The sequence below is a fragment of the Prionailurus viverrinus genome, chromosome F2 (assembly GCF_022837055.1).
Source record: "Prionailurus viverrinus isolate Anna chromosome F2, UM_Priviv_1.0, whole genome shotgun sequence".
Lineage (NCBI taxonomy): Eukaryota > Metazoa > Chordata > Mammalia > Carnivora > Felidae > Prionailurus > Prionailurus viverrinus.
The window spans coordinates 35746843-35759396 of NC_062578.1; the positions used below are offsets into that span (position 1 = coordinate 35746843).

A 12554-nucleotide genomic window follows, 5' to 3' on the forward strand; every position below is an offset into this window, starting at 1 on the left:
GGCCCTAGTATGGTATTTTCTAATGATTTAATCTCTCATAATGAAAAATTAGAATGCATTATTAAAATATTTCGTAAACTCATGAAATATATAATGCATATGCTGCATACCATTTTCTTTGTGCACAAAGGCTCCCTGAGGAGATTCAGGGATACCTTTCCAGACGGTGATTGGTTTGGGATAGCCAGGATCCATGGTCTTCATTTCTTCACTATATCTCCAATATCTAAAAAGGATAATAAACAAAAACAACAAAAAACAAAACACATGCATAGAGAAGGAAATTATGTATACACAGTAATAGCTAACATTCATTAAATCCTTGCTGTATGCTGTTAATGATTTACAAAACTGATTAAAAACATTAGAAAGACATTGGATACAAAGAACATTCATTCTGTTTTCTGTCTTGCACATATTAAAAATGGGTACTGTTATTGTATATTCTGTCTGCTAAAATTAATTTAAAAATTCTAGCTAAGTATATTGTACTTCCTAAATATATTTTCAATTCAAAAGGGTATCATCAACCTAAGGATGAATAAGAGGTTTTCATGATTTTTGAAAAATCTTTCTTAGGCAGCAGAACACTTTTATTTTTATTTCTTTGGAATCATCTTAACCAGAATCTTGATTCATTTTTCATTCATTTGTTCACTTAACAAATACTTACTGAGTACCTTTTATGTTCCTGGCATATTGTAGACACTATAGAGATATAACCTTGAACAAAGCAGACATGCCCAGCTCTCATCTTTTTTAAATTTTAGGATATGTACAGGCAATAAAACAATTTATTAATAAATACATACTATGGTAGGAGGTGGTAAGATTTAGAAAACAAGCAGATAAAGTTAGCTAGGCATATGGGAAAGCCATTTTAGTGAACAGAGAGGTCCTTCCTGTGTCAGACATTTGAGCAGAAAGCAGAAAGAAGTGAGGTGCAACACATACAGCTTTTGGGAGAAGAAGTTCCAGGTAGAGGAACTAGTTATTGAAAGTTACTGTGGCAGGCACAAACTTGGAGCACTTAGGCATCCACAAGAAGGCTAGGGTGACTAGAATTGAGCTGGTAAGTGGAAGAAAAGGTCAGAGTGGGAACAGAATCTAAGATTAGATAGACCTTTATGCCACAGCAAAGCCTCTGGGTTTTCTCTAAGGGATATGTGAGGCCAACACAGATTTTGAGCAGAGGAGCTTCAAGATCTGGCTTATTTTTTAAAGGAACACGCTGGGTGCTGTGAGTTAAATAGACTTAAGGAGGTAAAATGGAAGCAGGAATCCCAATTAGGATGTCACTGCAACAGTCCTTGGACTGGAATGTAAATTGTAGAGTTGATGGTAATTCAAGGGATTGGGATATATTTTGAAGGGAAATCCCAAATAGCTTATTAATGAGTTGAATGCAAGATGTGAGAGAAGGAAGTTGAGTGCAACTCAAGAATCTGGGGCCCGAACATGTGGAAGAATAATATTGCCATTCAGTAAGATAGGGAAGTGGCGGAAGGTAAGTTGGGCTGGTTTGAAGAATCACGATTTTGGTTTTAGACATGTTAAATTCAGGTACTTGCTAGTCATCAAAGTGGAGTTGTTGAAGAGTATATGAGTGTAGACTTTAGGGCAGGTCTTGACTGGAGTCCTCAGTGTATAGATAGGAAAACAGATAAAAGGAAAGCTCGCCAAGAGTCAGAACTCTAGATCCCCATGCCTTCACATGGTGGCCCTTCAGCCACTTTCGCAGAACTGCGAGACATCCAAAAAACAAACTGTAACCTGCCCTTCTGGGGATCAGTCATGATTGTTTATATGTTCTAAGAGTCAAAGAAGTTTATGCGTTGAATATTCAAAAGGAATGACAAAGCTGGGGTGAAGCCATTGGCAGTTCCCAGTATTCCTGACACTTTAGGGCAGGCATATGCTCTGTGCATCATCTCGTTTAATCACAACAAACCCATCAGACAGTCATCATTGCCCCCTTTTAAGAGAGGAGACTTCTAAGAGGACAATAAAGGATAGATTTATAAGCAATTGGTCTGACTTTAAAATTCCTTCCTCTTTCCTCTGTGCCCACCAAATACGGTTTTCCAAATTTAAATTTATTTGACAACCTTTTGCCTTGTTTTCCCACTAAACGTCTCTTTCCATCTTCTAAAGCTAGTGTTTTACCAACACAGGCTTGGGAAGTGACATACTTAATTCATTATCTCAGGTATTTTGGCTGAAATCAGAAAAAAAATAAGCATTTCCTGGTCTTTTTTGGATATTTTCCTATTCTAGGTCTATGGAAGATTCTTTATCTATTGAGTTCTGGGGTTTTGTATATAAGGTTTTGCTCTAGTTCCTAGAAACATCCATTCAAGTAACATCTGGAATATTCGCAATTCCTCCATCCTCAATGTTTACATGGAAAAGAGAAAAAGATTGTTTCATGAAGTATTCCAATAAATAAGCCACAAGGCAGATTTTATCCAAAGAGGGAAATACCTTATTACAGGTATTTGTCACAGATTCTCATCAAAAGAAGATGAGAACAGTTCTGATGGAAAGATCAGGAAAAGCTTCATGGAGAAGACTGAGCTAATATAATGGTGACTGGGCCTGTTTTCTGAAGACAAGAAGGCAGAATCATTAGTGTAATGTTCTACCAATTTTGAAGTATATTTTCTTTCACATTTAGTTCATGGGAACATCTGCTTTAAAAATATTTCTGAATATTTCTTTCTCACAGAACATTCTATGATGAATATAGAATGGTTACTCTGGTTAAATTTCAAGATATCATCTCTTCAGTAAATATTTCATTTGTGTTTACAATAGACATACATGTCAACTGGTTCCTGCACTTGACCATAAAGAAAGCCTCTCAGGGGCACCTGGGTGGTTCAGTCAGTTAAGAGTCCGACTCTTGATTTTGGGTCACGTCATGATCACAGGGTTTGTGAAATCGAGCCCCATGTCAGGCTCTATACTGGCAAGGCAGAGGCCGTTTGGAATTCTCTGTCTCCTTCTCTCTCTCTCCCCTGCCCCGCTCATGAGCATACTCTTTCTCTCTCAAATTAAAAAACATTAAAAAAAGAAAAGAAAAGAAAACCTCTCAGAGAGAAAATCTTTAATGCCTTATTTTCACAGATTCTAAGAAAAACTTTTTTTTCACATTTTACATCTCTAAAATCAGAATGTACTTTACAGTAGATACTGTATCAAAGTTTACTTGGTAGGGTTTTTCCCTCCATGATAGATTAAATAATGACTTACTTATAATAAATGACTTACTTATAATAAATAATTTTTGGATATAAACTACAACTTAAAGTAAGCTTTTCAATATTGCTATGTCAGAAGTTTTGAACAATTACAAATCCTGGGGACAATGGGATCACACCCTGTATGTGATTTAAGAAAGATTAACTACATTCTTAGAAACCAGGTTTGTTCTCTGAGAAGTAGTTGTAGCGATGTTCTTATAACAATACCAGTAATTTATATAGGCTTTTGTAGCTATAAATAAATTTATACACATACATTATTTCATTTTATTTCATTTAAGTCCCTCAACAATCTTTTATATTGCATATTACAATGCTTTCTATGATGATGTCCTAACCATAGATTTAGTATGTATAGTCACTCAACTCAGTTAAAAGATAATGATTTAGTCACATTCACTCTTTTTTTTTTTTTAATTTTTTCTTCAACGTTTATTTATTTTCGGGACAGAGAGAGACAGAGCATGAACAGGGGAGGGGCAGAGAGAGAGGGAGACACAGAATCGGAAGCAGGCTCCAGGCTCCGAGCCATCAGCCCAGAGCCTGACGCGGGGCTCGAACTCACGGACCGCGAGATCGTGACCTGGCTGAAGTCGGACGCTTAACCAACTGCTCCACCCAGGCGCCCCCACATTCACTCTTTTGAAAAGTTGCAGAGTTGAAACTCTAATACTCTCAGCTTCATAATTTAGCATGTTAGTGTTATTGTTTCCCTTGGGCATAGCATTCTTACTCTCAGTACTCTCTCTCAACCTCTTAACATACTTAAGTATAATTTTCCTTCTTCCCTCCTTCTGTTCAGTCATTTGCCCACCAACACTTTTTTGAGCACCTATATTATATGCCAAGCACATAAGATTCATAGAGATCACAATTTCAAGAAAATATTAATGGAATGTGAATTCTATTACACTCTCTTGTAGGAACATAATTCTGGTATGAATTTATCAGAGTAAAAACATTCCTCCCTTTCGTCACTGACAGATAACACAAAATTACAATTTGGGATCATTTCACAATTTTTGAAACACTCAGTGTAGGCTTGGACCCTCAGTTATCTGCTATGTGGCAGTTTTGATATATATCCAGTAAACTTGAATGTGATTAGAATCATCTAACTATATTCAGAGCTGTCTTGTAAGAGGTGCTGAAGCTTATTCATAAATACAAGTTAGCATTTTAATTTCCAACATATTTGAACATATTTCAAAATGAACAAAAAGCTCATCCCACTGATGTTTTTCTCCCTGAAAAATAAGTTTACAGGTTCCCTGAGAAGCATATTAACATATTCAGATGAAACCTGGGTAAATAAACTATTTGAGGGTTTCCAGTTTAGATATTATAATGGAAAAAAATGGAATTTTGTGCAGGAGGGTCAGCAAATGATAAAACCTATTATAAATGAAATTTATAGTTTTTTTTCCTTCCGATGTATATCAGTTATCTCTAATGTAGAATTATGACTTTAGATTGCTGATTCTTTGAGAGAAGCACTGCAAATCAATGCTTCAAAATAAATTATGATTAGAAATGAGATTTATTCATTTTATTTGACTTAAGCATGGGTCACATCCATAAGAGACAAAAGTTGTCCATGTAATGGTATATAGCATTTTGTTAAATTTCTCTGCTAAGAAAAAATGGTATAGAAAATTCTGGAATGGTATACATACCAAATTCAAACTGAACAAAAAATGGCTCCAAGGGTAATTTCACGTGACCCAGCCATTTCTTCATCTTACTTTGTCTCATCTGCACTCCAGAGTCAAGACTACTCCCTTCTGTTAAGTTACACAAAATACAGCACCCCTTCTTTTTTCATACCCAAATAATTATACAAAGTCCCACTCTTCAGAAACATTCTTAGTGATGCAACAGAATTGGAGATACCAATTTACACTGTGTTGAATGATCTTAAAAACACATATATTGAGTAATTACTTCATAAACACACAAGTTAAGCTGAAGGAAATAAATGTTTTTCTGTTTGACTATTAAGGGTGATAATAGTAAAAACAAAAGTGGATCTAAATTTTGTCTTTCTTTGAACATATCTTAAACTTGTTAAAAGTTAAGCTTAGAATGAAGTATGGCCATAGGGAATGTATCTGTGAGAAGATGCTGACAGATGAGTTAGAAACATAGCCTTTTAGAGTTAAATGCTATGAGGATCAAAATGTATCCAAGTATCAAATTATAGTGTATTAAGAAAAGGGCGAGCAGGAATCTGAGGAAGTGAGTTCCAGGCTGTATGTGAAATAGTGAAATACTGGAAATTTTAATCTGACTTTACAGATCTATTTAAAGAGCCATCATTTCAACTATTCATCTTTAGCTATCTGTACACTTAGGAGATTTGATGTAGGCCCTGCTATCAATACAATTTATGTCAATCATTCTCCAGTGTGTACCTGAGACTGACCTTTCCACTGAGGCAAACTCACGTTATCCAGGTACCCACTTAACTCCTCCCATTGGTGTGTGAAACAGACATGTCAAACTAAATATGCACATTTTTTTCAATCTCTTAATCCCCTTTCCCCAATATTCCTTCCCCAGTCTGCTCTATCTCCAGAAAGGGCACCGCCGTTTCCATTTTTGAGGTGAAAAACCTAGAAGTTATCTTTAATTTGCTCTTTTCCCACCCCTAAAATCCAAGCCATAAGAAAGACTGTTCTGCTTACACTCAAAATACATCATGTACCCATTCCTTTTCCTCCATCTCCACCTCTACCATCGTATCCTCCTGTACTACTCCAACAGCCTCCCGGTGACCCTCTGCTTCCACTCTTGAAGCCCATTCTTTACTCAGAAGCCACAGTGATGTCTGTGAATACACATCAGATCATCTTGCTTTCCTGCTGAAAGTACCTTCCATACTTTTTCACTGTACTAGAATCAAATCCAACACATTTGTCATGGTCTATAGGGCTCCATATAATCTGGCCCATGCTTACCTATTTGACTTACCAATTACCTTTACCACTTAACTGGCTATGCTGTAGCCACAATGTTTTACCGGATTTAAATATTCCAGTATTATTGCTTTTGCACTACTATGTCATCTGCCTACAACCTATTGTTCCAAACAGCTTCCTGTGGCTGAAACTTCACCCATCCAAGTCCCCACTCTTGTGTCTCCTTCATCAGCAAGGGCTCTGACTTCTACACCAATTTTCCAAACACTGCTTCCCACCCATGAGTCTCTATCACATTATCACTTTGCTTTATTTCTTTGTAGCATTTCTCAGTGTTAAAAGATCAGGCTCATTTACTTGTTTCCTGCTTACTATTGCCTCCTTTAATAGAAGCTAAGTGCCACGGAAGCAGAAGCCTTGTGGTCCTTTCTTGAGAACACATGTCAGTCACATCATATGTGCTCAAAATATTTTTTTGAATAAATGAATGAGGGCTGTGCCCGGAGCACTATAGAAACCTTAAGCAAGTGGGAATTAGAGCTGTTGAGAATTGAAAAGTCTGTCTCATATTCATACTATCAGCATGGGCAGTTGGGTTAGAGAAGGATGAATTCCTGTGGAGTGTAATTGAGTTTGTCTACACACTGGTAGGACATGGACAGGATGCGGGGCTGACATATGGTAGCACTTGGACCAAATCTAATTTAAATCTGTGCTTTGTATTTCTAGAAAATTAAATAATGATTCTGATTTTGAGTGCTCTTCTAGTATATTTGTACTTTCCCACTCACTACACTACCTACTATTATTGCCTTACATACTATTGCTGTACCTGGCAGTATATACATTATTTGCTTGGCCCCTTAAGGCAGTTGAGTTTTTTACACCTGGACTAGATGATCTCTAAAATTTCCTTCTTCTCTTAGCTTTAGAGAAATAGAAACCACTTAATCAACAATCATCCGTCCCCTGCCACCCTTCTTAAGCAGAAAGAGCAGTAGGAGAAGAGGGAGAAGTAAGTAAGGACAAAGCAATATTCAGTGTTTTCTCTCAAAAATATACTCGGAAAATAAATAAAATGTTAAAAAAATTGGTAGGTATTAAAAATATACAGTTTATAAGGAAGAAAGACTCACTGAATTCTTATGTAAAAGTGACAACCAAATTGTTGTTTATATGTTTCAGTCAGGTAGTTTAATGTCTTATCCATCTACTTATAATCTAGAATGAAAGTATTGACAAATTGTGATTTTGGAATTATAGAATTATATGAATATGAAGGAATCTTCTTATAACCCACCTATGACTCATGAAATCTTACAGAAGATCACACACATGGAAATTAATTGGATTCTTGCTTATAAATATTAAAACAATTTTTTAAAATGTTTATTTTTGAGAGAGAGAGAGAGAGAGAGAGAGAGAGAGAGCGAGCAGGAGTGGGGGAGAGGCAGAGAGAGAGGGAGACACAAAATCTGAAGCAGGTTCCAGGCTGTGAGCTGTAGAACTTGTGAACCCTGAGATCGTGACCTGAGCCAAAGTAAGATGCTTAACTGACTGAGCCACTGGGAGCACCAACTTATAAATATTTTTTAAACCTATAAAAGCAGTTATTTAGGCAGAGCTTAAAACAAAATATTTCTCCATATTTTGTTATATTTGCATGTAGCAAGCGTCTCAAGTAGGAAACAAATGAACTAAAACTCCTTTTCCCATTTACTATGGCCTTCATTCTAGTATGAATTTGGTATCTAACCTTCATTGATTTCACTTATTTGAGGCAGTGCACATTTAGTTTCTAGACTTAAATTTTTCAGTAAGTGCTGAATTTTAGGTTGGAAACATTTTAAAAGTAATACCGGCATGTGTGAAAAAACAAAACAAAACAGGCTTTCTGATCATAGAATGGCAGTTTTTGTTACCATCTGCGAAATCCTCATTAAAACTGTTACATGAAATGTCCTGCAGAAGTGTGTTTTGTCAGCCTTTTGTTTCTATGCCTTTCTCCATCCCCCACCCCCCCAAAAAACCAACAAAACACTCCTTATTGAACCTGGTCCTGAAAGGGTACATTCAAGCAATTAAACTGGCTGGGGGCTTAAACTCTAACAACCTTCAGGGTTGTTATTTTAAGGAATATGTTATAAGTCTGCAGATTTATTTTCATTAGTGGTCACCATGCTGTGGCCATCAATTTCTTCTTTCTTCTTTCATACTCTACCCACTTATATCTTGCTGAGAATCAACTTTTTGTGGCTATAAGTAGCATCTTCTTCAATAGATTTTTTGTTTGATAGACCTTTTTTGTTTTGTGATTTGGTAAGAAACACTTAGCAAAACTTTAGTTTCATGATATTGCTTGCAAGTTTATGAACATTTTGCTATAGAAGTATACACAAATCAAATGTATAGAAAGTTAGTAACAGAATAAATTAAAAAGTATATATTCTAATCCATGAAGACAAATTATAGGAGTTTTTTGTTCACAGATAAAGCTCCATGTCTGAAATCATTTGCAATTAAAAATTACAAATTGCAAAATAAAGGGGCACCTGGGTGGTTCAGTTGGTTAAGCATCCGACTTCGACCCAGGTCATGATCTCACAGCTCATGAGTTTGAGCCCCGCATCGGGCTCTGTGCTGACAGCTCAGGGCCCGGAGCCTGCTTCAGATTCTGTGTCTCCTTCTCTCTCTTTCCCTCCTCTGCTCATGCTCTATCTCCATAAAATTAATTAGAATTAATTAATTAAACATAAATCAACATTAAAAAATTTTAAGTTTAAAAAAACAAATTGTAAAATAAAGTTTATATCTTATATAAAATATATATCTTATATATAAAATAAAGTTTATACCTTACATATTTTTCTACTAAAGTTGGAGACCTATTATAGGGTTAAACCGTGCCAAGATTATAAGGCAAACTCAATACTAGGTGTTGCGCATTAAAGCCTGTTGTTCCTATGTGTGTTTGTGTGTATGTGTATGTATATTTTTAAATTTATTTATTTATTGAGAGAGAGAGAGAAAGCCGGGATGGGGCAGACAGACAGGGAGAGAGAGAATCCCAAGCAGGCTCTGGGCTGTCAGCAAAGGGTCCGACGCTGGGCTCAATCCCAAGAACCATGAGATTGTGACCTGAGCTGAAATCAAAGTCAGACGCTAAACCAACTCAGCTACCCAGGCACTCCTATTTATGTATTTTTAATTTACTATAAAATGCATACTTAAGTCTTCTACATACAAAAAATTATACTGAGTGTCACATTTGACCCAGCTAGTAGTAGTGTAATTAAAAATTTATTTTTCATCTCTATTACTTCTTCTACCTAATACTAAATTAAACCAATAAAAAACAGACTTCCAGTTACATTTTATGTGCACTTTATATCAAGAATGCACAGGAGTGGAGCCTAGTAGATGCCACGAGTCATAAGACTAGTATATTTCACTCAATTTTTACTAATGCCATATAAGAAAATGAAAAGAAAGGAAAAGAAAAGAAAGAGAGTTACAGGGAAGGGATATTAATTACACTTTAAGCTAAGTGATAGCTCATAACACCTGCTGGTAGGTACCTAAACAATCAGCTTCTTAAGAACTAGAACCCATGACTAAACTGGATTATTTGAAAGTGCTCACAGTTAATTACATGCAGAGCGTAAAACTTTAATTTTGAATACGAAAACAAGCAAACAAAACAGACTGTGCGATAAAGTGCTTTTAAAATAAAGTTAAGTAAAACGTCAAGAAAATGCATTGCAGGATTAGAGATACGCTGCCTACACAGATTTATAGGCATGATAAGTGATGGAGACGGGGAAGAACATGTACATTCCTAAGAAGGTCATATTATGTGGGTATATTACAGGAATATTATCTTGAATGTTGTTTAAAAATACTTTTGATTTCATTAATTCTTGTCTTTATATCACACAGATTCTTAATCAACAATACACATCCACTATAGAGGAGAAATATTAGCTTCTCTAAACATTAGTTAACTGTCTTTCCCAAGTGAAATGTGTACTGACCTGTCCCCCTTGAAGAAATAGGTTTTCCCAACATCTTCCCACCAAATGGCTGAATCAATTCCATGCGGGGGAGTTCCACTCCCAAGAGTAATCAAGTCATGAGGATAACCGGGCTGTAGGGTTGTATCCTTAAACACCCAATATTTGTTACCTGTATGAAATAAGTGCAAATGCAGAATACAATCATTTAATGTCAGAAATTAGACTATATCTATTAACACAATGCATTTAAAATCATTTTACATGAAATCCATAAAATAACTAAGTAGTAGTCACTTTTGGTGCTTTGATGTTATTGTTGAAAGACTGTCTTCAAAAGTGGATAAAATGAGTAACTATGTAATAATGGAATCAGAATCTGTGAATTAACTCAAGAAACGCAAAATATCTACAACTTGCCATAATACAACAATTCTGAATCAAGAATCAGGAGTTTTCCTCTAGGAATTGGAGGCTCTATTTTTTCTATGAGGCTAAATCATTCCTGTGTTTTGAGCATTCTGTGTATCCTCAGATTGCTTTACTGAGTATAACCCGTACTCCATTGAAACACATCCTCCAGGCTGCTCTTTTCCTATTATTATAAACATTCACAAGGTCTTTTGGTCTTATAAAGTCATTTTCCTTTCACCCTATGTGCTCTATCCCTCTCTTTAAGAGTGGTAGCCTAGGGGAAGAGAATTTTAACCCTAACCTTGTTTGGAATTGCCAGAGCATGGCGATATTAACAAGAAGACAAACTTCAGTCAGTTTTATTGCTGTTTTGAAATTATCTATAGGCAACACACTTCCTCACATCCTATACCACTGGCCAACTGTGCTTACCACTCCCCTCTTTGGTACTGCCTCTCAAGAAGTCTACAACCATTCCTCATTCCACTGAAAGTTGACTTAATACCAACTTTCCCCTGAGAATTTTTGCTCTGGAGTTGCCAATCCTTTCCAAGGAAATCATTCTCCACCCCTATCTATTGACACAGTTGCCCACTTAAAGTACTTTTCTCTCTAAGCTGCTAGAAACATTTTTTTTTTTTTTTTGGTGGTCAGGGGTACTTTTTTCTTAAGCTGCTCCTTTGTGTTTTTGTTTTTTATTAATGTTTATTTGTGAGAGAGAGAGAGAGAAAGAGAGAGAGAGAGAGCTGGCAGGGGAGGGGCAGAGAGAGGGAAGAAGACAGAGAATTCCAAGCAGGCTCTATGCTGTCAGCACAGAGCCCATTGCAGGGCTCCAACTCATGAACTGTGAGATCATGACCTGAGCTGAAATAAAGAGTCAGTGGCTTAACTGATTGAACCCAAATGCCCCTCCTTTCTGTTTTACTTTTCCTCTCAGTTCTTTTTATTATTATTATTAATATTATTATTATTATTTTAATTTTGAGAAAGAGAAAGAGAGAGGGTGCACAAGTGGGGGAGGAACAGAGAGAGAGGGAAAAAAAGAATTTCAAGCAGGCTCTGTACTGATAATGCAGAGCTCAACTCGGGGCTCAAACCTATGAACTGTGAGATCATGACCTGAGCTGAAACCAAGAGTTGAATGCTTACGCGACTGGGTCACCCAGGCGCCCCTTCTTCCCAGTTCTTAAATGTTGACATTTCCTAAGCCTTTGTTTTCTGCCCTCTTCTCTTATTCTAAATTCTAAATCGGAAGTAGGGGCTGGGAGTGATGATCCCACACTTAAATACTTTCAAGGGCGAGCTAAGGACTAGAGTGGATGAGGTATCCAAAGACTGAGACACATCCATAAAAGTCAGCAAATATACATTGCCCTAAAATTCTATCTACCCCCCACACCAACACAGGATACACTGACCAAGTATCCTATGCTCCTTCTAATAGATGTAAGACTTACTTGTTACAATATTTCAATACTACCCCTAGATGAGGACTATGATAACCTGAACACAACAGAAAGCAAAAGCAAAACAAAACAAAAAAATAACCCCCCACAAAAACAAACAAAAACAAACAAACAAACAAACAAACAAAAACATGTCTTCAGGCTAGATTCAGTTAGGTGTCTTTAGTTTGTAACTAGGAGTAATCTTCAAAAAAAATTTTTTTTAATGTTTAATTTTGAGACAGAGTGTGAGTGGGGGAGGGGCAGAGAGAGAAGGAGACACAGAATCTGAAGCACGCTCCAGGCTCTGAACTGTCATCAGCACAGAGCCCAGCGTGGGGCTCGAACTCACTGACTGCAAGATCATCACCTGAGCCGAAGTCAGATGCTTAACCAACTGAGCCACCCAGTAAATCTTATTTACTCCAAGAGCTTCTACTGCCATTTGTGATCATATGTAAAAAATAACATTTATTGAGTAGCTTCAGTGTCCCA

At 36.6% G+C, this 12554-nt stretch overlaps 1 protein-coding gene across 1 annotated transcript in view; it reads right to left on the reverse strand.

Annotated features, from left to right (window-relative positions):
* Positions 1 to 12554, reverse strand: part of MMP16 (matrix metallopeptidase 16) — a 305212-nt gene that overhangs the window by 16609 nt on the left and 276049 nt on the right. Inside the window, exons 8-9 of the mRNA XM_047842792.1 lie at positions 10222 to 10372; positions 111 to 226 (exon numbers count right to left, since the gene is read on the reverse strand). Of these exons, the coding sequence (XP_047698748.1) occupies positions 111 to 226; positions 10222 to 10372 (267 nt within the window). The remainder of the gene's footprint in view (positions 1 to 110; positions 227 to 10221; positions 10373 to 12554) is intronic.